The sequence below is a fragment of the Mesoplodon densirostris genome, chromosome 11, assembly GCF_025265405.1.
Source record: "Mesoplodon densirostris isolate mMesDen1 chromosome 11, mMesDen1 primary haplotype, whole genome shotgun sequence".
Classification (NCBI taxonomy): domain Eukaryota; kingdom Metazoa; phylum Chordata; class Mammalia; order Artiodactyla; family Ziphiidae; genus Mesoplodon; species Mesoplodon densirostris.
The window spans coordinates 98,359,823-98,382,623 of NC_082671.1; the positions used below are offsets into that span (position 1 = coordinate 98,359,823).

The 22,801-nt window shown below is 39.4% G+C and overlaps 2 protein-coding genes across 12 annotated transcripts in view; one reads left to right on the forward strand and one right to left on the reverse strand.

Moving 5' to 3' along the window:
• ACSS3 (acyl-CoA synthetase short chain family member 3) overlaps positions 1-6,374 on the reverse strand; it is a 142,083-nt gene extending 135,709 nt beyond the window's left edge. For all 3 annotated transcript variants that reach the window (XM_060112955.1, XM_060112954.1, XM_060112956.1), the window contains exon 1: positions 5,585-6,374. In XM_060112955.1, coding sequence (XP_059968938.1) covers positions 5,585-5,892 — 308 coding nt within the window. In that variant the 5' untranslated portion in view covers positions 5,893-6,374. The remainder of the gene's footprint in view (positions 1-5,584) is intronic.
• Positions 6,079-22,801, forward strand: part of LIN7A (lin-7 homolog A, crumbs cell polarity complex component) — a 245,462-nt gene continuing 228,739 nt past the window's right edge. For 4 of the 9 annotated variants that reach the window (XR_009533800.1, XR_009533801.1, XM_060112958.1 and 1 more), the window contains exons 1-3: positions 6,453-6,583; positions 7,872-7,997; positions 9,744-9,861. The gene's annotated coding sequence lies outside the window, so the exon portion shown is untranslated. Of the gene's footprint in view, positions 6,275-6,452; positions 6,584-7,385; positions 7,461-7,871; positions 7,998-9,743; positions 9,862-11,340; positions 11,456-12,554; positions 12,619-22,801 lie in introns of those variants that run through there. The other 5 variants (XR_009533802.1, XM_060112959.1, XM_060112961.1 and 2 more) reach the window with 5 other exon arrangements.

Here is a 22,801-nt window from a genome sequence, read left to right on the forward strand (position 1 = left end):
TTCTGCACACAGAAATGTTTTTCTTTCTAAGTCCTACTTTAAGATTGAGTTTAAATGTTATCAGTTCCCTGAAAACTTCCTGGACCCTACTAGCTTATATATTCCAAAGACATTAGTACCTAGTACTGTGTGTCAGGCACAGTCCTAGACGTTTTACATGCTCCCCACCACCACTATAATCCTAAGAAATTGATGCTATCATCATTCTAATTTTATTCTTCTTCAATAAGGATATTGAAGCCTGTCCAAAGCAAGCGGCGGACCTGGGGTTGAACGCAAACATTTCTTGTTCCAGTGCAGAAAGAAAAGTAGTAAATTCAAGTTTTGATCATCTACTATGTGACATGTGTTTTGTGCCAGGAAATTTTTAGATCCTTAACAAGACTCACCAGACCATTTACAATAGGGCTCTCTTCTTCTTCTATTATTTCTTGATAATTTCCCTGCCTCACTAGCCTTCTTTCAGTTTCTAGAATTTACTGAGCTACTTCACACCTCACGGACTTTGCACGTGCTGTTTTCTTTGTCTGCAATGTTCCTCTCTCCTTCTGAGTCTAATCTCCACTCATTGTGATATCAGTTTAACCATCATTTCTTCAAGACTCCTACCATGATCCTTCCAGAAAAGATTATGTTAAATCCCCCTATTATTTCATAGTATCTACTGCAACTCTAAATAGGTTTGTAATAATTTATTTAATGTATGTCTCCCCTACCGCTGTGCAGTGAGTTTCTCCACTATCTCTTTCATCATTTTCTCTGTACTATACACACAGTGAGTGAATGATTGGTGTCTTTCTCACTTATGAGCCATTTTAAGACCTGGAGGGATTAAACAACCTTTATCTCATAGCTAGTAAGAAACTGATATCTTGCATGTTAACCTAAACAATTTCCATTATAGAGATGTTAACCAAGCAGAAATCATTTTCCAATAATCTGCATTTAGTCAGAGACTTTTCCTTTTCAGCTTATAGTCACTTTTAATGCATATTAAATTCTAAACCAAACAGTATGTGAGAGTCTGATCTTTGAATGTTGTTTAAATAAAAATAAACTAAAACAGAATTGCAATGCTTTCAAAGAAAGGGATAAGGGATGACGCAGACTGAAGAGTTAACCACAATGCATGCAAAAGTGAATTGCCTAATTCTTCAGAGTGGCAGCTGGATTTCAATTTCAGGAAAGGCAGCAGGATGTCTAATTCATCAGGAGAAAATAACCAAAGCATCTATTCTGTTGTTCCAGGATTAGAGAAATTACTAGGAGTTCTAATTGCTTCACCTTATATTGCAGTTCTCTACTGAAGTCTCTATAATAGAGAATTTAGTCCCCCCAAAGCTAGGTGTCAACAATGTGCATTAACCAACAAACTGTGAGGAAATGTGGTTCTTCACATGTTCCTAAAGCACCTACATGTAATATGTCTTTCAAAGATCTCAGCGATTACAGTCCCAGAAATGTGTTTTACAGGGCTATTGCCTACAATAGAAAGTCCCTAGTATATCATCCTTAAAGATTTCTATTCCATGCTCACACTACTGCATTTGTAAACTACTATTGGGTAGTTTACGCCATTATAAAAGCTAATATGCATTACTATTTATGTGTTGGGGCTCTTGGTAGGCCTGTAGATTCAGAGAGGAGTTTACTTTCATGAAAAATGAACAGACAAGCTTTTAGTGAGGAAAGAGAATCCCTCTTGCCTCTCGGAAGCCAAAGGGCATCAGAGATCTTGACTACACCTATGTCAGCTCCACCTAGAAGAGAACAATTAGCTGTAGCAACCCCTCCTCATTTTACTTAAGAACTTGGCAGTCAACATCTCCCTTCCCCCATCCCAGCTTCAAAAAGAAGTAAGCAAAGCACCTTCACATCAAATTGTGCCTGTATCCACTTACCACCTCCCAAGACATACAGAATCAAAAACCATCAGATCTATGTATCCTGTTATCTGACTATCACTTTTCAAACTCATATGTCTGTTCTGTCCTAGAATCTAGGGACATAAATTAAAAAAAAAAAAAAAAAGACATTTGTCCTGCCCTTGAGTTTACCTTTTCAGAAAAAGGTTAACCAATGAGAAATATCTGCAAATAGGATTCAGATTGAAACCATGTATTGAATGAAATTTCAGATTAGATGTATGGTCTGCTGAGCCTACTTGCCTCCCCAACTCTGCTCTGTCAACCAAACTCCTTAGTAAGACGGAATCACACTGCTAAAATAAATACAGACTCAAAGACTTATCTGTTATTCACTTTGATCTGTTGGGCTGCTGTAAAACAGGTACAACCATGTGATTCCAACAGTACAAAGACAAAGAATTCAGATACAATATTGTCAAATGTCAGTGATCTACAATGTACTGAATTTTTGAAAATACCTACAAGAACCCTTTGACAAAAATCCTCATTAAAAAAGGAACATTTTATGCATACAAATTTTTTAAATTTATTTATTTATTTGTTTTTATTTGGGGCTGTGTTGGGTCTTCGTCACTGCACGCGGGCTTTCTCTAGTTGCAGCGAGAGGGGGGCCACTCCGTGCTGCTGTGCATGGGCTTCTCACTGCTGTGGCCTCTCCCGTCGTGGAGCACAGGCTCCAGGCACACGGGCCACAGCAGTTGCGGCACGCGGGCTCAGTAGCTGTGGCTCGCGGGCTCTCTACAGCACAGGCTCAGTAGCTGTGGCACACGGGGCCCAGTTGCTCCGCGGCACGTGGGATCCCCCCGGACCAGGGCCCGTACCCATGTCCCCCTCATTGGCAGGCAGACTCCCAACCACTGCACCACCAGGGAAGCCTGCGTACAATTTTTTAAAATTCAGGCAAGCAACTAGAAATTAAAAAGAGAAAAATACATCAAGAGAAAATCTCCAGATCTTAAATGTCTATCTGATGGACACTTTGATCTCCACATTCTCTGCACTCCCTTGAGCCCTCACCAACTTCAACTAATCCTCTAGAAACCTGTCCTTTCCTTTCCATTGCCACCATTGGCAATGGTCTGACCATTGCCTTAGGTCTGGCCCTCATTGGTTTTTACTTGGAATATCCCAGGGACTTCTTAATAGGGTTCTCTGCACACAGTTTTATGTGAAGGATGCTCACGTAAATAATCTCAGTTCCATACTTTATGACAGATATATGGACATAGAACTTTTTGAGAACACATTCTTAGGTGAGACAATAATTCTGTGTTTTGATCTGAGAAACACTAGGATTTCCTGTTCTTAAATAATTGTGGTATGAAAGTACAAAGACAACTATCCTTCCTCTAACATTTATAGGGTCTATTTCATTAAGACTTGGTCTTAACTCTTTAATAAATTAATCTTCTTACTAGTTCTACATTTATATACAAGAAAACTGAAGCACAGAGAGATTAAGCAACTTGCCTATGAACACACAGCCAGTAACCGTAAGGGCCAGAACTCAAACTCAAAATTCCAGCACCAGATACCATGCTGTTGACCATCAAGACTCCTACCCCTACCGCTTCACCTCATGCATACCGAGTGCTTGGGCCACTGTCCACCACATAAGAGAGGATCTGAAAAATCCTCTGAAACACTACTGAAAAAATTTAACTGGATGGGGAAATGTGCTCAGATTCTAAAGATAAAACCACGTAAACAGCTCCAAATAATCAACAGAGGACAGAGCATGGTGGTGACAGAGAACAGTCTCCAGTCAAGATGTCTTTCTCCATTTCAGGTTCCTACTTTCAACAAGAAGGCATTTGTCGCCATCATCAAAAAATCTACCAACAATAAATGCTGGAGAGGATGGGAATGTAAATTGATACAGCCACTATGGAGAACAGTATGGAGGTTCCTTAAAAAACTAAAAACAGAACTACCAGGTGACCCAGCAATCCCACTACTGGGCATATACTCTGAGAAAACCATAATTCAAAAACAGTCATGTACCAAAATGTTCATTGTAGCTCTATTTACAATAGCCAGGACATGGAAGCAACCTAAGTGTCCATCAACAGATGAATGGATAAAGAAGATGTGGCACATATATACAATGGAATATTACTCAGCCATAAAAAGAAACGAAATTGAGTTATTTGTAGTGAGGTGGATGGACCTAGAGTCTGTCATACAGAATGAAGTAAGTCAGAAAGAGAAAAACCAATACCGTATGCTAACACATATATATGGAATCTAAAAAAAAAAAAAAAGGTTCTGAAGAACCTAGGGTCAGGACAGGAATAAAGACGCAGACCTACTAGAGAATGGACTTGAGGACACGGGGAAGAGGAAGGGTAAGCTGGGACAAAGTGAGAGAGTGGCATGGACTTACCTATACCACCAAATGTAAAATAGATAGCTAGTGGGAAGCAGCCTTATAGCACAGGGAGACCAACTGGGAGCTTTGTGACCACCTAGAGGGGTGGGATAGGGAGGTGGGAGGGAGACACAAGAGGGAGGAGATATGGGGATATATGTGTATGTACAGCTGATTCACTTTGTTATAAAGCAGAAACTTAACACACCATTGTAAAGCAATTATACTCCAATAAAGATGTCAAAAAAAAAAAAAGAAGGCATTTGTCAAATGCAAACCTGACCATGTCATTCCCCCATCTCACTGCTGGGAACTTGGAAATGGTAGTGGGAAACCCCACTGCAGTGTTTTGCAAACTTTTACAGGAAACATCTCTCCCTAATGGCTAGCAGATGAAAGCAAACACACTCTTAAGGCCCATGGCCCAAAGAGCAGCCACAACTCTTGAGTTCTGATGGTGTGACTCACCCTTAATACTCTGGCAAGTTTGACATTTATTCTACAAATGTATCTCTGTTTGTTACAATATAAAAACAATGTTTATAACTACTTATAACTGCAACTCTAGGAGGAAAACGAAAAACAAAAAACTTCATTCCTACCATGATTTCTAGCACCACCTACCTGTATGCATATTCTTTCTGGGTACCCCGTACCGCAGCTTCATATACAGGACAGGGCTGTGGACCTAATCCGAGCTACTTAGCATGATACCTAAATCCCTTCCCAAACCAACCCCTGACTCACCAGCACCCTTTCCCACCTCTCCAGCCAACACAATTATTCGCAACCGTATCAACAGTCAAATTTCAACCTGTGTTCCACCTCGTGGACTTTAATAATTAGGACCTTGTGGACTTTGAGAAGACATAGCCACCCTTCCAAACCCTACTTAGGTGTGATCTTATTGAAGTCGTTCTTCCTCCGAGTGTGTGGATACTTAGTAACACTCCCCAAGTTTATCCCTCGTCTTGCACTTGTTTCCCCGTGGCTGCTTCCCACACTAGACTGTGCTGTCCCTGGGTGCTGGCTCTTGCTCAACTAAGCAGAGCCCTGCCATACAGGTAAATTTCTGGTCTATAGGAAGCGGGGCTCACAATAGGTAACCGAATCCTTCAGGACAAGGCAAAAGAGCTGACTACGAAATTGAAATTAAACACAAATTAAAAGGTCTGAGCACATCTCCAGTCGCATTCTCTTTCCCAAAAGAACTCCAGGTTCCGGTGCAGGGGACGCCAAGCCTTGGCACCCAAGAGAGAGGGGGGTGGGCGAAGGCGTCACTTACCAACTGGTGGAAGGCGAATGTCTGTTCTCCAGCGTTTTGGTCCAGGGCTTGTACCAGCTGATCTGCTCCGCGGCTTTGCCCCAGAACCTCTCGGGGTCGGCCACCGAGGCCGTGAAGTGGGTCTTGTACTCGCAGCCGCCCGAGGACAGCGGCCGGCAGCCCCGGCCCCCGAGAGCGCCCCGTGGGCCGGGGGCCACGTACGCCCTGCGGGCCGGGCCGGCTCCCCGGGCGGGAGAGGACGCGGGCAGGGACCCCCCGAGTCCCCCGGCGCCGGTGACTTTCCGACACTGCAGCCAAGATGGCTTCATCGCTGCCGGCGGCGTCCCCCCTGCAAGCTGCGCTGCCCGCGGTCCCGAGCCCACTCCTCGGGCGACCCCTGGGGCGCTCGCGACTTCCTGGGGCCCGAGGGGAGCAGGCGGGAGGCGGGGGCAAATTCCGAGGTGTGCCCAGAGCCCGGGAGTTTGGAAGTCACACTGGAGTCGCCGGGAAAAACCGACCTGGAGCGGCGGGGGAAACCACAGGCTTCAGCGGGGGCGGGGAGGGGGGGCTCACAGCGTCCTCGCGCGCGGCTAGAGCGGCGCCGCGCGAAACCCGACGCCTCCGCGCGTCTCCAGCTCCGCGACTTCGCGTGGAAAACCGCCCTCAGGCTGCAGCGCGGCCTCCCTTCTCCGACGCACAGGTACCCCTAAGGTGAGGCCGACGGACCCAATTCACTGTTTTCCAGCAAACAAGCTGTGTGCAGCTTCGCAGGGTTGGTCTCTAGAGAGCCAGCCGGTGGAGCGGCCGCGCCTCGGCCCGCAGCGGAAATCCGCCAAGCTGCGCTCTGCGGCCCCACCCCTGAAGTGCCGAGTTTTCTCTTTCTCTTTAAAACAAAGCTCCATCCTCGGCTATTTAGAAAACAAGTGGCTCCTGTGCAAGGGCTGCTCCAGGATTTCCCGACAGCTGAGAGAGGAGGAGTGGAGGGAGGTTGCCCGACCGAGTTGGGAAGTGCTTTGGGGGGTGAGTGGCGCTGGGGAAGGTTACGCCGTTAGAATGGGGGTTCACTTGCCGACTGGACTCCCCGCAGGATCTAGGCAGAAAGCGGAGTGACTTGTTGCTTTTCCTCCCTGCCCATTTGCCTCTTTGGAGTTTCTTTGCCCTTTTTTTTTGTATGAGACCCCACCCTCCCCCCCCAAAAAAAATTTAAGCCCAAAGGAAGAGCAAAGTCAAGACGAATCAAAAGAGAAAAAGAGGAAGCTGAGGAAAATTAAAAGAGAAAGGCGGTATAGATTACTGTCTGGGTTTAACATTCTTCAGATTCCTTCACTGGTTTTTCTACCCGTTAGTGAATTTTAGATGCGCTCTCGTTTGCCTTTGTTACGCCTAATATATGCTGTTTGGTGTGACGGTGTTTGCAGTTTTAAACGTAAAGATGTGTATTCCCAAATCTGAAGTGGGAAATAATGAATGCCCCGACCCTAGGAAGATTGTAAACAGATTTTTTTTTCTGCAGGAAAAGAATAATGTGAAGATAAAGGTTAAACAGAACAGAGATAAATCTAATGCAAAACAAAGAACATTTCTTTAAGTAATCACCTCAGCTATTCCCTTTCAACTAAGAAGGCACTAGACTTTTCCCTAACACCTGCAGCCTACTCTCTACCAAAGGCCTCACAGCAAATGATTTCCAGTAGCAAAAGGCACTTGTCACTATTTGGATGCAGAGAGAGTTAGGAAGCCAGATAACCTCCTGTCCTCCTCCTTTCCTCTGCCCAGCCGTCTAATGCTGCTGTCTGGTCTACAAGATCCTCTGACCCCAAATCATCCCCTATTGTGTTACAGTGATGTCCATCCATCTTAGTCGTTTGCTTAACAGATGTGTGAGCCCCTGCATTGTGTAAGTTGTGACTTTTGGGGGGGGGGATATGAAGGAAGCAAGCAGATCTCTACTGGCTCTTACCGTGTATCAACATTGTGCTGGCACTTTCAAATATGTTAGCTGTTGTATTTCCCAAGTACTAAGAAGCGGGAAGTATAATCCCAGTGTTTACCACCTTGAGGCTGTGTGATGGATATCCTGGCACACCAGTAATTCAAGGTGCACAGGCTCCTCAGGTTAGTCCTGTCACCCACCCCAGCATACTATACAAAGACCATTTTCATTCTGTGCCCCGACTTGAAAAAGGTGGAGAATCTGACTCCAAAGTCCATAATTTCACACCAGGATGATTATTAAAAAGAAGAAAGATTTTAGACTTCCAATAAAATATGACAAGGTGAATACCCACATCCATTCCTCTTCTTCTAGAAACCTCACTGAAAAAGAAAGTACGGTGTTGGTGGCGGTGGTGGTGATGGTAAATACCCAGAAGAACAAAGAGAACAGGAGAGGACAAGAAGACAAGTGAAAGAATGGAAAGAAAATGAATTCGTGGTATGTGACTGGCGTGGGGGCAGGGGGAGGTGAATGGAGAAAATGGATTTCCTCATCACACACCTGAAATGCCTCAGGATTTGGAGGCCCTGGATTCCCCTGGAGGTTCAGAATGAAGGTTAAGGGCTTAAAAACTAATTAAAAGATTGTGTGAGATGAAATTAGAGCCCCCCCCCGCAACACTGCTGGGTGGAACCATTTTCTCTGGACCCTGCAGTACATTGTCATGTTTTAAGTAATTTTACGAAACAGATTGTGAATGTAAGTTCCATTTCAAGCCAAGGGAAGAGCATACAGTACAGCACAGGAGGAGTGTGGTGGAGAGGCAGAACAAGAGTGGGCAGTAAGACTAGAAACTTGAGCCAGATAGAGAGCTGCAAACTAGCGTCAAATGCAGGCCAGGACCTGAGTTTGAGACCATTCACCTTTGACACTAAAAACCTGTTGACTATCGCTAAGCACGTGAAAAGCTTAAAATCGTTAGCCATTGAGACTCGGTTTGAATCCTAGTACTGCCCATAATTAGGTGGGAAAACTAGGAAAATGAGCTAATTTCCCTACACTGTAATTTCAGTATCTGTATTTTGAGGCTGATAATCCTTACCTCACAGGATTGTTGCAAGATTTAAATATGTGTAAATTGCTGAGCACCAAAGCAGTAGCAAACGAAGGTAATTTAAAGCCTGTGAACAAACAGCCACTCCAAAAAATCAACCCCCAAACCTCCAGCTTCATTAACACCCTTAAAATTTTACATTTAGAAATTTTTGCAAGAAATTATTTTGATTGAAACATGCATATACATTCCATACTGCTTCAAAAAATAAAATTAGATTTTTGACTGATTTGGAGACAAGGTAGTTGCAATCTTTTCAGTGTTCAAGCCCTCTAAAATTCCAGCTTTTTATAAGTACAATATTTATTTCATTGTATGGCAATAAATGGTATATTTAATATGCTATTCAAGATGACATTTTAAAGAAATCTTAAACAAAGATTAATTGATCAGATTATCTGAGAGAAACTTTCTAGTAAATGGAAAAAGCATAATAATGAAGAAAAGAGTGAAGAGTATCAAAAAGTGTGAAAGACTGCTCAAGAAGAAATGAGCAGAAGGGAGGAAATTGGAGTTGGAATACTTAATGCCTAAGAAAAAGTTGCTGAAAATTAGAAGAGCAGAGTGGAATTAGAATTAAAAGAAAAAAGATACAGGAATCCTACAACTTAATTTTTCTTAGGATTACAATTTCTGCCTAGGATCAGTCATTCTTAGTACAGACTAACTTTTTTAGCAGAGAGAGTAAAAGGGATTAAAGAGTACACAATTTAAAAGTAAGTGTAGACTACCCTGGTCATGTATTCTGCTGACCACACAATTCAAATTTTTGCATAAATTTCTTAAGAGTTAAATGTCTAACTTTGGGTAAGTATTAGAACTACTAAGATTTTTACTTATGACAAAAGCAAAAATGTTATATATTGAATTTCCTGGATATTATGAAAACTTGGCAAGTACACATGGAATCATTTGCAAAAATTACTTTATCTCTGCAGCAGGTACATGCTGAGCTGAAATTTGAGCCTGCAGAAACACTGCAGAGTTATTCTGATTTAGCAAAGAATTTCTGGAAAATATGCTGACTGTCATGGCTTAGTAAATATTTTTAAAACTTCTAAAGTGAAATGACTCATAGTAATGTAATTATAGACTCCTATTTTGAAACTTTCTTCTTTTTGCCCACATAGTAATTGCAATAAAGGCAAGGAGAAAAAGGCGGATGAAAGAATTGTTTTAAAACAAATAACATTCCAGTGGATGGGAAGAACTCTACAACTTCAGTTCATTCTAGCAACCAAATGTAAGGTACGGGATTCATCTACCAGCCTTATTTTTATTTCTTAAAAAGATCCTAGGGCCTCCCTGGTGGCGCAGTGGTTGAGAGTCCGCCTGCCGATGCAGGGGATACGGGTTCGTGCCCCGGTCTGGGAGGATCCCATATGCCGCGGAGCGGCTGGGCCCGTGAGCCATGGCCGCTGGGCCTGCGCATCCGGAGCCTGTGCTCCGCAACGGGAGAGGCCACAACAGTGAGAGGCCCACATAACGCAAAAAGGAAAAAAAAAAAAAAAAAAGATCCTAAAATTTAGTGTTAATTAGTAAAAGGTAATAAAAATGTAGTTGTTTTTATTTGAGAAAAACTGGAAAAGGAACGACCTAGGCAAATATTTCCAATCATTTTTTTCAAGTTCTTAGGGGTTTTTTTTTTCATTTTTTTGTTTTTTGTTTTTATCTGTATAGCAATTTACAATTGAGGGGGGGAAAATCTCATCAATGCAGTTGTGATGGAAAATCCAGTAAAATTGGATAATATTTTAATCAGATCACCGAAATCCTTGAGAGATCATTTTAATTCTTCTTCACAGATAATTCCTAAGAAAGTATTCTGTTTCTGTTTTATATTCTTAAACCAAAGCCACTGCTTGTTACTCAACTTTTTGTAATAATACTTTAAATATATAAGAAATGATCTCATTTTCAGGGAACAAATGATGAAAGGGAAAAATATCCTTTATAATAAAATTGTTCATAAAGTGTAGTTGATTACCTAACATTACTTTGGGTTACCAATGTGTGTGTGTGTGTGTGTGTGTGTGTGTGTGTGTGTGTGTTAAGAAGATATAAAGTTAAACTAGAAAATGAAAAACAAGTCCAGTTAACCAAAACAAGAGCTGCTCTTATGTAACAAGGAAGTGGGTAATCATTTGGGGGTTTTAACGACAACGCAAGTCTTTCAAATGAAGCTATTTTAAAATTGAAGAAAATATGGAGGCAAAGAAATTGCTTACTTTAAGTAGATCATGAAAATGGATATCTCATTTACATGCATAAGGAAATTATAAAGTATTTGGACACTTTTTCTAACCATCATTCTGAATGATGAGACTTCAGATGACTCTTGTGATACTTTTCTGTTTTACCTGTTAATACAAATCCCTACCTGTTTTTAGAATTGAACACCTGAATATTTAGAGCTCTAGAGTGTGTTCAGAATTCCCAGTGGAGATATTTTGTGTATAAAAAGGATTTCAATCGACTTCTCTTTGTTATTTGCTTACACTTGCTTTTTTTTTGCTTAATCCAGATACTCTTATAACTTGGTGTGAATATAAAGTTTGCCTCTTTATATCTATATACTTATAACTGTATGTGGATATAGAGTTTCTCTATAACATTATATTGCTTCCTCCCACTGAAACTTTTATTAGCCTAGTATAAACCAACTTATCAGTTTTGAAAGAGTAAGAAAACTGTTATTGGTATTTTTATTTTTTATCATTTTTTTAGTAACATTGTTTCATACCTACGAACTTCAAGTAATATTGCTGGGAATCTCCTCCTTTCATCTCTGCTGTGACAACCCCAGGAGACAGTACAAAGATTTATGTTTTTTGATAGACGATTGCACCTGCAAAACTAAATAAAAATGTATGTGTGTGTGAAATGACTAATTTCTGCTTTCTTCTCCTTTGACATTTCTAAAGTCCATTCCTTCGTCACTCCTTCAGCGAGCTAATCTAGTACCCTGCTAGCCCAACTCCCTTTCTGCAGGTTCAACTATCTCCTATCACTCAATTAATTCACAGGGGTTTACTGAGTACCTCTCCCTCCCCATGCTCAGCAGGATTCTAGGAACACAAAGAATTGTTTATAAATGACTAAGAGGTACTAATAAATCCATCTCTGTTCCTAAGTAGCTCACAGTCTAGTCAGGAAGAAAACACGTCAGCAAGTGCCACATAGTTTGTTAGGCCCTTTAGAGGCAGATGAAAAAGCAATAGTGGAGGGCCCAGAAATGGAATGGAAGACCCTAGGATTAAGGCAAAAGTAATCATTCTAAAACATAAATCAATTGTATCACCATCTTGCCTAAAATCCGTCAGTGGCTTCCCATCTGCCTATGGTGAGAAATCCAAAGCCCAAAGTCTTTAGCGTAGACCTGCCGGTTTCACTTGGGATCTATTCTGCTCCCCTAGAGGGCATTTGGAAATGAGTAGTGTACTATTATCTATTGCTGTCTAATAAATTATTCCCTAACTGAGCAGCTTAAAACAACAGATATTTATTATCTCATATGAGTTTCTCTGGATCTGGAATCAGGATGAGTTAGTTAGCTGAGTGGTTCTGGCTCTAATCAAGTGGTAGCCAGGTGGTCTGTTGGTCAGAACTATGATCATGTCAATGGGCAGGGGTATCGAGTTCATGCTCACTTACATGGCTGTTGGCAGGAAGCTTCAGTTCAAGGGGCTGTTCAGAGGACATGGCAGCTGGCTTTCCCCTGAGCAAGATGAGTGATTGAGTGATGGATTGATTAAGTGATGTGATATGTGTGTGTGTGTGTGTGTGTGTGTGTGTGTGTGAGAGAGAGAGAGAAAGACCAAGACAGACTCAGACTCCACAATCTTTTATAACCCAATCTCATCCCAGAAGGGCAATTTGTCACTTCTCCTTTATGCTACTGGTCACACAGACAAACTTCAGTACAATGTGGGAGGAGACTACACAAGGGTGTGAATAGGAAGAGTCTGGATGATTGGGGACCATCTTGGAGGCTGGCTGCCAAAAGTAAGAATACTTTTGATTTGTCGTAGTGACTGGAGTTTACTTATTAACATGGGCAAAGACCAAGGCTACTAAAATCTTGTACAGGAAAGAATTATAGCCCCTTACCAAACTGCCAACAGTGTTGCCAAATAGTTCTTCTACACTTTGTATATTCTGCCTTTTCCTACATGCACACACCTGGCTCTATTCATACCTGGCTTCTCACAGTTCCCTAGAAAATCCTAGTCCTTCAGCTTCCACAAATCTTCCTTCTGGCTGCAGTGCCTTCTTCACCTTGGCAACGCTTCCAACTCTCTCTTTAGGATTTAGTACAAATCTCTTCATCTCCTGGATGCATTCCCTGATCCCATTAAGCAGATGAGCCCTTGCTTTTCTCTGCCCTATTCATATATTTGTTACAGCATACACTACTGTAATTACCTTTATCAACCCTTCTCCCCTGGAAGACTGTGAGCCCCTGCAGGAATATGTATTATAATGTTAGTTTAGCCTCAGTGTCCCCATACCTTACACAGTTCCCACACACAGCAAACACTTCTTAATACAAGTTAGTTGAATGAATGACCAAATTAGTGGCATGTTGTCTGTGTTTGTGTACATGTGTGTACAGGGATTGTGCCATTTAAGAGAGAATTGCAGAATGTAAAAGCCTGAGAACAACTGATCTGCTCTGTTTCAATCCAGACTCTGCTTTGTTCCATTTGTTTCCCATTAAAGTAAAAATTTGCCTTCACATCCCATAATCTATTTTTTAAATAAACGTTTTATATTTTTCCCAAAAGGATAACCGAAAGTTATATTTTCATAGATCATGTCTATAAATTGTAGGGGGCACTACCTGATTAATACACTTATTTTTCAGAAAATGTTTAAGATCCTCTCTAAATCAAGAAAGAATAATCCTGCTTCAGTGCATTTAATGATATTTAACTGTTGAACTCAAAGAGTTAATATAAATTCTAAATGTGCTATGTTACAGCCAATAGAATTTATTAAAAGGAATCTGCAGTAATAGGACAAAAGGTTACTATCCTAAAAGAGTTATTACAAGCATTAAATGAGCCAAGTTATGGGCAAGAGCAATCTAAAGCTATGAAGACTGAAGCTTACTATTCTAAAAGAGCTAATGCAATATCCAAATGCATTTACCTAAGGAGTAGTTTATTAACTGAAGCACCTGTGCTATTTAGGAGTAATTTGGGAGCCTCTTAGGGCTTGGAGTTTTGCTCCTGGAGCTGGATTCCAGAATTGTCCAGTTTCATGAATTTCTATTTATGAAAGATTCAGCCTCCCAGTCATGATTGTGCCCTGACAGACTTCTGCCAAACCTTCCAGATGTTGAGTGACTTCCTGGCCCTTCACCTGCTCCAAAACTCCTCTGTTATTCTGCTTGGAGACATGACTAGTTCAATGTATGCTCATTTGTTCAGGTAGCCCTTTCAGCAAAGAGCTATTGAATATCAACTATATGTCAGGCATACATGGATACAGAGGCCAAGAAGACAGACACTTTTTGTTAGATTGCATGATGTATATGTTCTAGTAGTCAGATATAGAAAATAATAACTTAGCACACTATAACACAACATATAACTATATTTGAGATAAGGGTGTTGGCTATGATAAAAATAAAACAAAGTAAAGGGCAAGTGAGCAAATTCCCGTAGGAGGCGATATTTAAACTAAGACCTGATCTATAGGAAGGAACTGCCAATGGGAGTATCTGGGGGAAGAGAACTTTAGAGAGAGGAACAGACGGAACACTTTCAGGGTCTCTGTGGATGGAACAAGCTTGATAGGTATGGGAGTTAGAAAGTTAACAGGTGATGTTGGAGCATGTTTAAAGGTTGAGAGTTGCTGTATTAGAGACAGGAAGAGCTAGATCATGAAGGACCTTATAGACTACAGAAAGGAATTTAGATTTTACTCTAAATGCAGTTGAGAGCTATTGGATGGATTTCAAAAACAGAAGTGTATCTGATTTATGCTTATAAAGTTTGGGGGTTTTGAGCCTCCTATTCTGGTCCTTACCATAACCATTAGCTCCTGAATCTGACATCTGTAACAAAAGGCCTTCAAAGAGGTGGCTTTCAGTTTGCTAATGACACACTGTCTCTTTTTTTCTACGATGTTTATATTTTATGGAACTTTAATACTGAATCCCACCTTGACTCAAGTTCAGGAAGCCCTTTCTCCTAGATTCTGTATTCCAGTTTTACCTGTCGTGTAGACAGGCACTTAATTCTTCAATCATTCTTAGCCTTTGCTAATTCTCTTGTCAGGTCCATATTAGAGAGCTATAAGGAAATTTCACCCTCTCCCCTTGCAAACAACCAACCAACCAACCAACAAACAAGAACAAAACCTAAACAACCAACCAAACAAAACCCCCAAACATCAACATCTCAAACCCCATTCTGGACTTCATAAGACTCAAGAAAAGTTGAGTGCATTAGCGCCCCCCCAAAAAAATACAATTTTAATACTGCCAAATAGTGCCCAATACCCCTTATTCATTCACTGTCATAACTGATAGTAATTTTCCAAATTGGAATACACTCAATGGCTATTCTAGACCCAGAACATCCAGTCTGCTTAATAAAGTTCTTAACCTACTACCCTTAGAAAGAAGATCAGTCATTTTAAAGATATTCCTCACCCCTTTCCTCAAAAACATTCTCCTTGACATCATCAAGACCATGCTTTTCCCATGTATGTTCTCTGTGATGGGAAAACATTAAAAACAAGCAAGAGTCACCTGGTATAAACAAGTACAGAGGAGGCAGAAGCTCAGTTAAGTAGACGCCTCCTTTGTAATTTATAATTTGTCTTCCTGGGATCAAATGCTTTAGGAAGTGAACTAAATATTTTGTCTTTGAACAACACTGTTTTGAATGACACTTAGACCACAATCAATATTTGAATTAAAAATGTAACTTAAAAAAACACACAATTTCCTTAAACGTGAACATTTATTCTTTTCAGGATTAGATAAGCAGTAATAGAAAAGTGACTGACTTTTGCCCTGTGTACCCCTTTGTTACTTACCTCATGTGCAATGCCCGTTGATTTTGACAATGCTGCATGTAGTAGCACTCTATAAGACTCTATAGAAGGAAAATAAATTTGAATCTCAACACTGTAAATGCATTGTGGTAATTAAAAAGACCAAACTATTATAATTAAGTTGTAATTAAGATATGTAACAAAATTCTTAAATATGAAAGACAAAATAACTACATAGAGCAAAGCAAAGACTTTTACTGTAAAAACTAAATTAAATCTATCCTAGGGATTTAGTTATGTTGTATATAACTGAATGGTAATCAGATTTTTTTGTGATTGTTATGGTAACCCCAAAGTTGACTTGTTTCTCCACAAATAGTATTAGAAAATAACATTTAAGTGATTTATTGCAATATACATTTAAATCAATTCAAAATAAATAATCCTGTGAATGTTTAACTGAACTGCTGCAATTTTACTTTTGGTAATTTGATCAAGGTTTTTGTGCAAGATCTAGATCTAAGACATTTGGGGATTGTAGGCAGTATTCTTCCTCTGTCTCTCAAAACTACACTTAATCAGCTTAGGTTAGAAAGATAACAATCAGAAAGCTTCCCAAGGAAAAAACACAACCCACTTCAAATTTCTCTTTAGAAATGGAACGTAGGTTAAAAAAAAATTTTTTTTTAATAACAGTAATACCATTGGCATGCAATCAAGACAGATTTATTAAGAACAAAAGATCATAACTATTTTAACTCTACTTTAAACTTATCTGTAACCTCCCCTCTTATTAAGAAAAAGAACCAAGATGTCTAACCATACAGTAGGGGCAAATTAACAAAATTTGAGGTGTACACTTTGAAAATACATCAGGTCAAAATACAGGTGGAAACATTGATAATGAATATGTGTAGCTAACATTTATCCAAGAGGAGAGAGAAATGGAGAAACTTAAGGACATTTAAAAACTATGATTTTTTTCCACTCACTAGAATAACCTTTGATATAGGCCAAACAAGTTGTAAATCCCAGTTCAACAAAAACAAATGAGTAAATATAATAGGGAGAACCAGGGAGAAATTGTTATAATAGAGAGGTTAGGAGTTCAGGCTCCTGAATCAGACAGTCCTTGCTTTCAGTCCTTGCTCTATCACTTATTAGCTGTGTGATTTGGAGCAAGTCTCTTATTCTAAGACTCAGTTTCCTCGTGTGTAAAATGGGAATAATACTAGTGAGCTTAAATGAGATAATGCATATAAAGCACTTGGTGCAGTGCCTAATTCATAATTGGTACTAAACAAATGGTTATTTCAATTCATTCATTCAACATGTATTTATTAGGCATCAGGTATATGCCAAGCATTCTGCTGGCTAATTGGAATATAACAGGAGCAAGATTCTGTTATCATCAAATTTATAGTTTAGTAAGGAAAGAAACTTAAATAATCAATTACAAGAAAAGTGCTGTGGGAGTATGGGAGTACATGATCATTCTTGAAAAAAGTGGGAGAAGGAGGTAAGCCAGAGAAGGCTGCTTGAAGGACATAATTTTTAAGCATGGAAATGCAATAATAGGGGTTGAGCAAGAAACAAGGCACAAGAGTGTTCCAAGCAGAGGAAAAAGCTTATGAAAATGGCTATAATTTTTTCAGAGGTTCAGATAGACATATGCCTTTCTCATCTTCATCTCTGGCCATGCTGTAACCTCTGTCTGGAGCACACTTGAGCCTCTTTGTATTCTCCCTGCCCCATCTCACCTCACCCAGACAAAGTGGTTACTAATGGTCAAGTGAAGACATGGCCAGTACTTGTAAGGTCGTCTTAGTGCTTCTTACGCCTCATAAAATAATATGGAACTTATCTTCAGGGTCAGAGGAAATTGGAGGCATTAAGTACATGTACATGAGTGTGTGTGGGTGTGGGTGTCAGACAGTGTTGTTTCCTGGAGGGTTAGAGTCCCCATTGCATTTTACTAGGGCAGCATCAAGTTACCTTGGAGAAAAGAGAAATGGATCTTCCTGGGCTGCCGAGAAAAGAGACCCATAGATGGACTAGTCCAGAAGCATCAAGTAATAGCATTAATTTAAGTTTCAGATAGCCCCATGGTCAATGTGCAAACAGTATCTGCCATGATACTAGACTTTTTTTTTTTTACAATCACAGATAATTTATTATTCAAAAAAAACTGAGGCGTAAGAACTCAAGTAAAGAAATTAACAGAAAATATTTTACAAGGGACCTTGAAATACTAGACTATTTCATATATAGATCACAAAGGAAAACTGTACACAGCAGGAAATAAATGTTTAAATGTGCAGAATATATAGTCCAAAATACTTAGTAATGGCAGGGATGACAACAGAAGCATGACTGTACACTGAGAAAACTCACAGAAGACTTTATGCCAAATTATGACCCAAGAAATGGACCATTCAGGTCAGATACAGGAGAGAAACTGGGGAATAATTTGATTTGCCTAGTGTACTCCAGATAAATTCCAAATTCTTCAACCTAACTTACAAGGCCCTCCATGACCTATCCTCTCTTTACCTCCCCTTCCTCATCTCTTACCAGATCTCCAAGTTGCTTTATGACTGGTTCTCATTCTCCTCTGCTAATACACATTGTTTTATTTCGCTAGACCATTCTTTTCTTTTTTCCTAAGATAATTCTTCCTCAGCTTGAAGATCTCTCCTTGTACATTGCCTATTCCAGGAAGCCTTTTCTAAGTATAGTAGGTGCCTCTGTTTCCACTGTCTTAGCACTTATCACAATCCACTCTCTGCCACAGTAAACTCTAATTTCTGAGGGTAAGGATCAGGCTTATCTTGGTATCCTTGATATCTAGCATGGTAATGTTACATGATAGATATTTAATAGGTGTTTTCTGGAGACTGTATCTGATTGACCAATTGACTTAAAGAGTGAGTGAATGAATAAGGGAAAAAAAGACACACACACAGTCCCTCCCATCAGGAAGCTTGCACAGGCCTGTTAAATAGCCTCATCCACCAGAGAGCAGACAGCAGAAGCAAGAACAACTACAGTCCTGGAGCCTGTGGAACGAAAAACACATTCACAAAAAGATAGACAAAATGAAAAGGCAGAGGGCTATGTCCCAGTTGAAGGAACAAGATAAAACCCCAGAAAAACAATTAAATGAAGTGGAGATAGGCAACCTTCCAGAAAAAGAATTCAGAATAATGATAGCGAAGATGATCCAGGACCTCGGAAAAACAATGGAGGCAAAGATCGAGAAGATGCAAGAAATGTTTAACAAAGACCTAGAAGAATTAAAGAACAAACAGAGATGAACAATACAATAACTGAAATGAAAAATACACTACAAGGAATCTATAGAAAAATAACTGAAACAGAAAACAAATAAGTGACCTGGAAGACAGAATGATGGAATTCACTGCCACGGAAAGAATAAAGAAAAAAGAATGAAAAACAATGAAGACAGCCTAAGAGACCTCTGGGACAACATTAAATGCACCAACATTCGCATTATAGGGGTCCCAAAGGAGAAGAGAGAGAGAAAGGACCCGAGAAAATATTTGAAGAGGTTATAGTCGAAAACTTCCCTAACATGGGAAAGGAAATAGCCACCCAAGTCTTGGAAGTGCAGAGAGTGCCAGGCACGATAAACCCAAGGAGAAACATACTGAGACACATAGTAATCAAATTGACAAAAATTAAAGACAAAGAAAAATTATTAAAAGGAACAAGGGAAAAACGACAAGTAACATACAAGGGAACTCCCATAAGGTTAACAGCTGGTTTCTCAGCAAAACTTCTACAAGCCAGAAGGGAGTGGCATGATATATTTAAAGTGATGAAATGGAAGAAGCTACAACCAAGATTACTCTACCCAGCAAGGATCTCATTCAGATTTGATGGAGAAATCAAGAGCTTTACAGACAAGCAAAAGCTAAGAGAATTCAGCACCACCAAACCAGCTCTATAGCAAACGCTAAAGAAACTTCTCTAAGTGGACAACACAAGAGAAGAAAAAGACCTAGAAAAACAAACCCAGAACAATTAAGAAAATGGTAATAGAAACATATATATCAATAACTACCTTAAATGTAAATGGATTAAATGCTCCAACCATAAGACATAGACTGGCTGAATGCTGAATGGATACAAAAACAGGACCCATATATATGCTGTCTACAAGAGACCCACTTCAGACCTAGGGACACATACAGACTGAAAGTGAGGGATGGAAAAAAATATTCCATGCAAATGGAAATCAAAAGAAAGCTGGAGTAGCAATTCTCACATCAGATAAAATAGACGTTATAATAAAGAATCTTACAAGAGACAAGGAAGGACACTACATAATGATCAAGGGATCAATCCAAGCAGAAGGTACAACAATTATAAATATATATGCACCCAACATAGGAACACATCAATACATAAGGCAAATGCTAACAGCTATAATAGAGGAAATTGGCAGTTACACAGTAATAGTGGGGAACTTTAACGCTTCAATTACAACAATGGACAGATCATCCAGACAGAAAAGTAATAAGGAAACACAAGTTTTAAAAGACACAATAGACCAGATAGATTTAATTGATATTTATAGGACATTCCATCCAAAAAACGGCAGATTACACTCTCTTCTCAAGTGCACATGGAACATTCTCCAGGATAGATCACATCTGTGTCACAAATCAAGCCTTGGTAAATTTACAAAAATTGAAATCATATCAAGCATCTTTTGTGACCACAATGCTATGAGATTAGAAATCAGTTACAGGGGAAAAAATGTAAAAAGTACAAACGCATGGAGCCTAAACAATACATTACTAAATAACCAAGAGATCACTGAAGAAATCAAAGAGGAAGTCACAAATTACCTAGAGACAAATGACAATGAAAACACAATGATCCAAAACCTATGGGATGCAGAAAAAGCAGTTGTAAGAGGGAAGTTTATAGCAATACAATCCTACCTCGAGAAACAAGAAAAATCTCACATACACAATCTAACCTTACACTAAGGGAACTAGAGAAAGAAGAACAAACAAAACCAAAGTTAGTAGAAGAAAAGAAATCATAAAGCCCATAGCAGAAATAAAGGAAATAGAAACAAGCAAAGTAATAGCAAAGATCAATAAAACTAAAAGCTGGTTCTTTGAGAAGATAAACAAAATTGTTAAACCTTTACCCAGACTCATCACGAAAAAGAGGGAGAGGACTCAAATCAATAAAATTAGAAATGAAAAAGAGAAGTTACAACAGACACCACGGGAATACAAAACATCCTAAGAGACTACTACAAGCAACTCTATGCCATTAAAATGTAGCCTGGAAGAAATGTACAAATGCCTGCAAGGTATAACCTTCCAAGACAGAACCAGGAAGAAATAGAACATATGAACAGACCAATCACAAATAATGATATTGAAACTGTGGTTAAAAGTCTTCCAACAAACAAAAGTCCTGGTCCAGATGGCTTCACAGGTGAATTCTATCAAACATTTAGAGAAGAGCTAACACCCATCCTTCTCAAACTCTTCCAAAAAATTACAGAGGAAGGAACACTCCCAAACTCATTCTACAAGGCCACTATCACCCTGATACCAAAACCAGACAAAGATACTACAAAAAAAGAAAATTACAGACCAGTATCATTGGTGAATATGGTGCAGAAATCCTCAACAAAATATTAGCAAACAGAATCCAACAATACATTAAAAGGATCATACACCATGATCAAGTTGGATTTATCTCAGGGGTGCAAGGATTCTTCAATATACACAATTCAATCAATGTGATACACCATATTAACAAACTGAAGAATAAAAACTATATGATCATCTCAGTAGATGCAGAAAAAGCTTTTGACAAAATTCAACACCCATTTATGATAAAAACTCTCCAGAAAGCGGGCATAGAGCGAACCTACCTCAACATAGTAAAGGCCATATACGACAAGCCCACAGCAAACATCATTCTCAATGGTGAAAAACTGAAAGCATTTCCTCTAAGATCAGGAACAAGACAAGGACGTCCATCTCATCACTATTATTCAACATAGTTTTGGAAATCCTAGCCATGGAAATCAGAGAAGAAAAAGAAATAAAAGGAATCCAAATTGGTATAGAAGAAGTAAAACTGTCACTGTTTGCAGATGACCTGATACTATACATAGATAATCCTAAAGATGCCAACAGAAAACTACTAGAGCTAATCAATGCTTTTGGTAAAATTGAAGGATATGAAATTAATGCACAGAAATCTCTTGCATTCCTGTACACTAACAACAAAAATCAGAAAGAGAAATTAAGGAAACGATCCCATTCACCATTGCAACCAGAAGAATAAAATACCTAGGAATAAACCTACCTAAGGAGGTAAAAGACCTGTACTCAGAAAACTGTAAGACACAGATGAAAGAAATCAAAGGTGACACAAACAGATGGAGAGACATACTATGTTCTTGGATTGGAAGAATCAATATTTTGAAAATGACTATACTACTCAAAGCAATCTACAAATTTAATGCAATCCCTATGAAATTACCAATGGCATTTTTTACAGAACTAGAACAAAAAATATTAAAATTTGTATGGAGACACAAAAGACCTCGAATAGTCAAAGCAATCTTGAGGGAAAAAAGCAGAGCTGGAGGAATTAGACTCCCTGACTTTAGACTATACTACAAAGCTACAGTAATTAAGACAATATGTATGGTACTGGCACAAAAACAGAAATATAGATCAATGGAACAGGATAGAAAGCCCAGAGATAAACCCATGCACCTATCGTCAACTAGTCTATGACAAAGGAGGCAAGGATATACAATGGAGAAAAGGCAGTCTCTTCAATAAGTGGTGCTGGGAAAACTGGACAGCTACATGTAAAAGAATGAAATTAGAACACTCTCTAATACCATACACAACAATAAACTCAAAATGCATTAAGGACCTAAATGTAAGGCCAGACTCTATAAAACTCTTAGAGGAAGACATAGGAAGAACACTCTTTGACATAAATCACAGCAAGATCTTTTTTGACCCACCTCCTAGAGTAATGGAAATAACAACAAAAATAAACAAATGGGACCTAATGAAACTTCAGAGCTTTTGCACAGCAAAGGAAACTCTAAACAAGATGAAAAGACAACCCTCAGGATGGGAGAAAATATTTACAA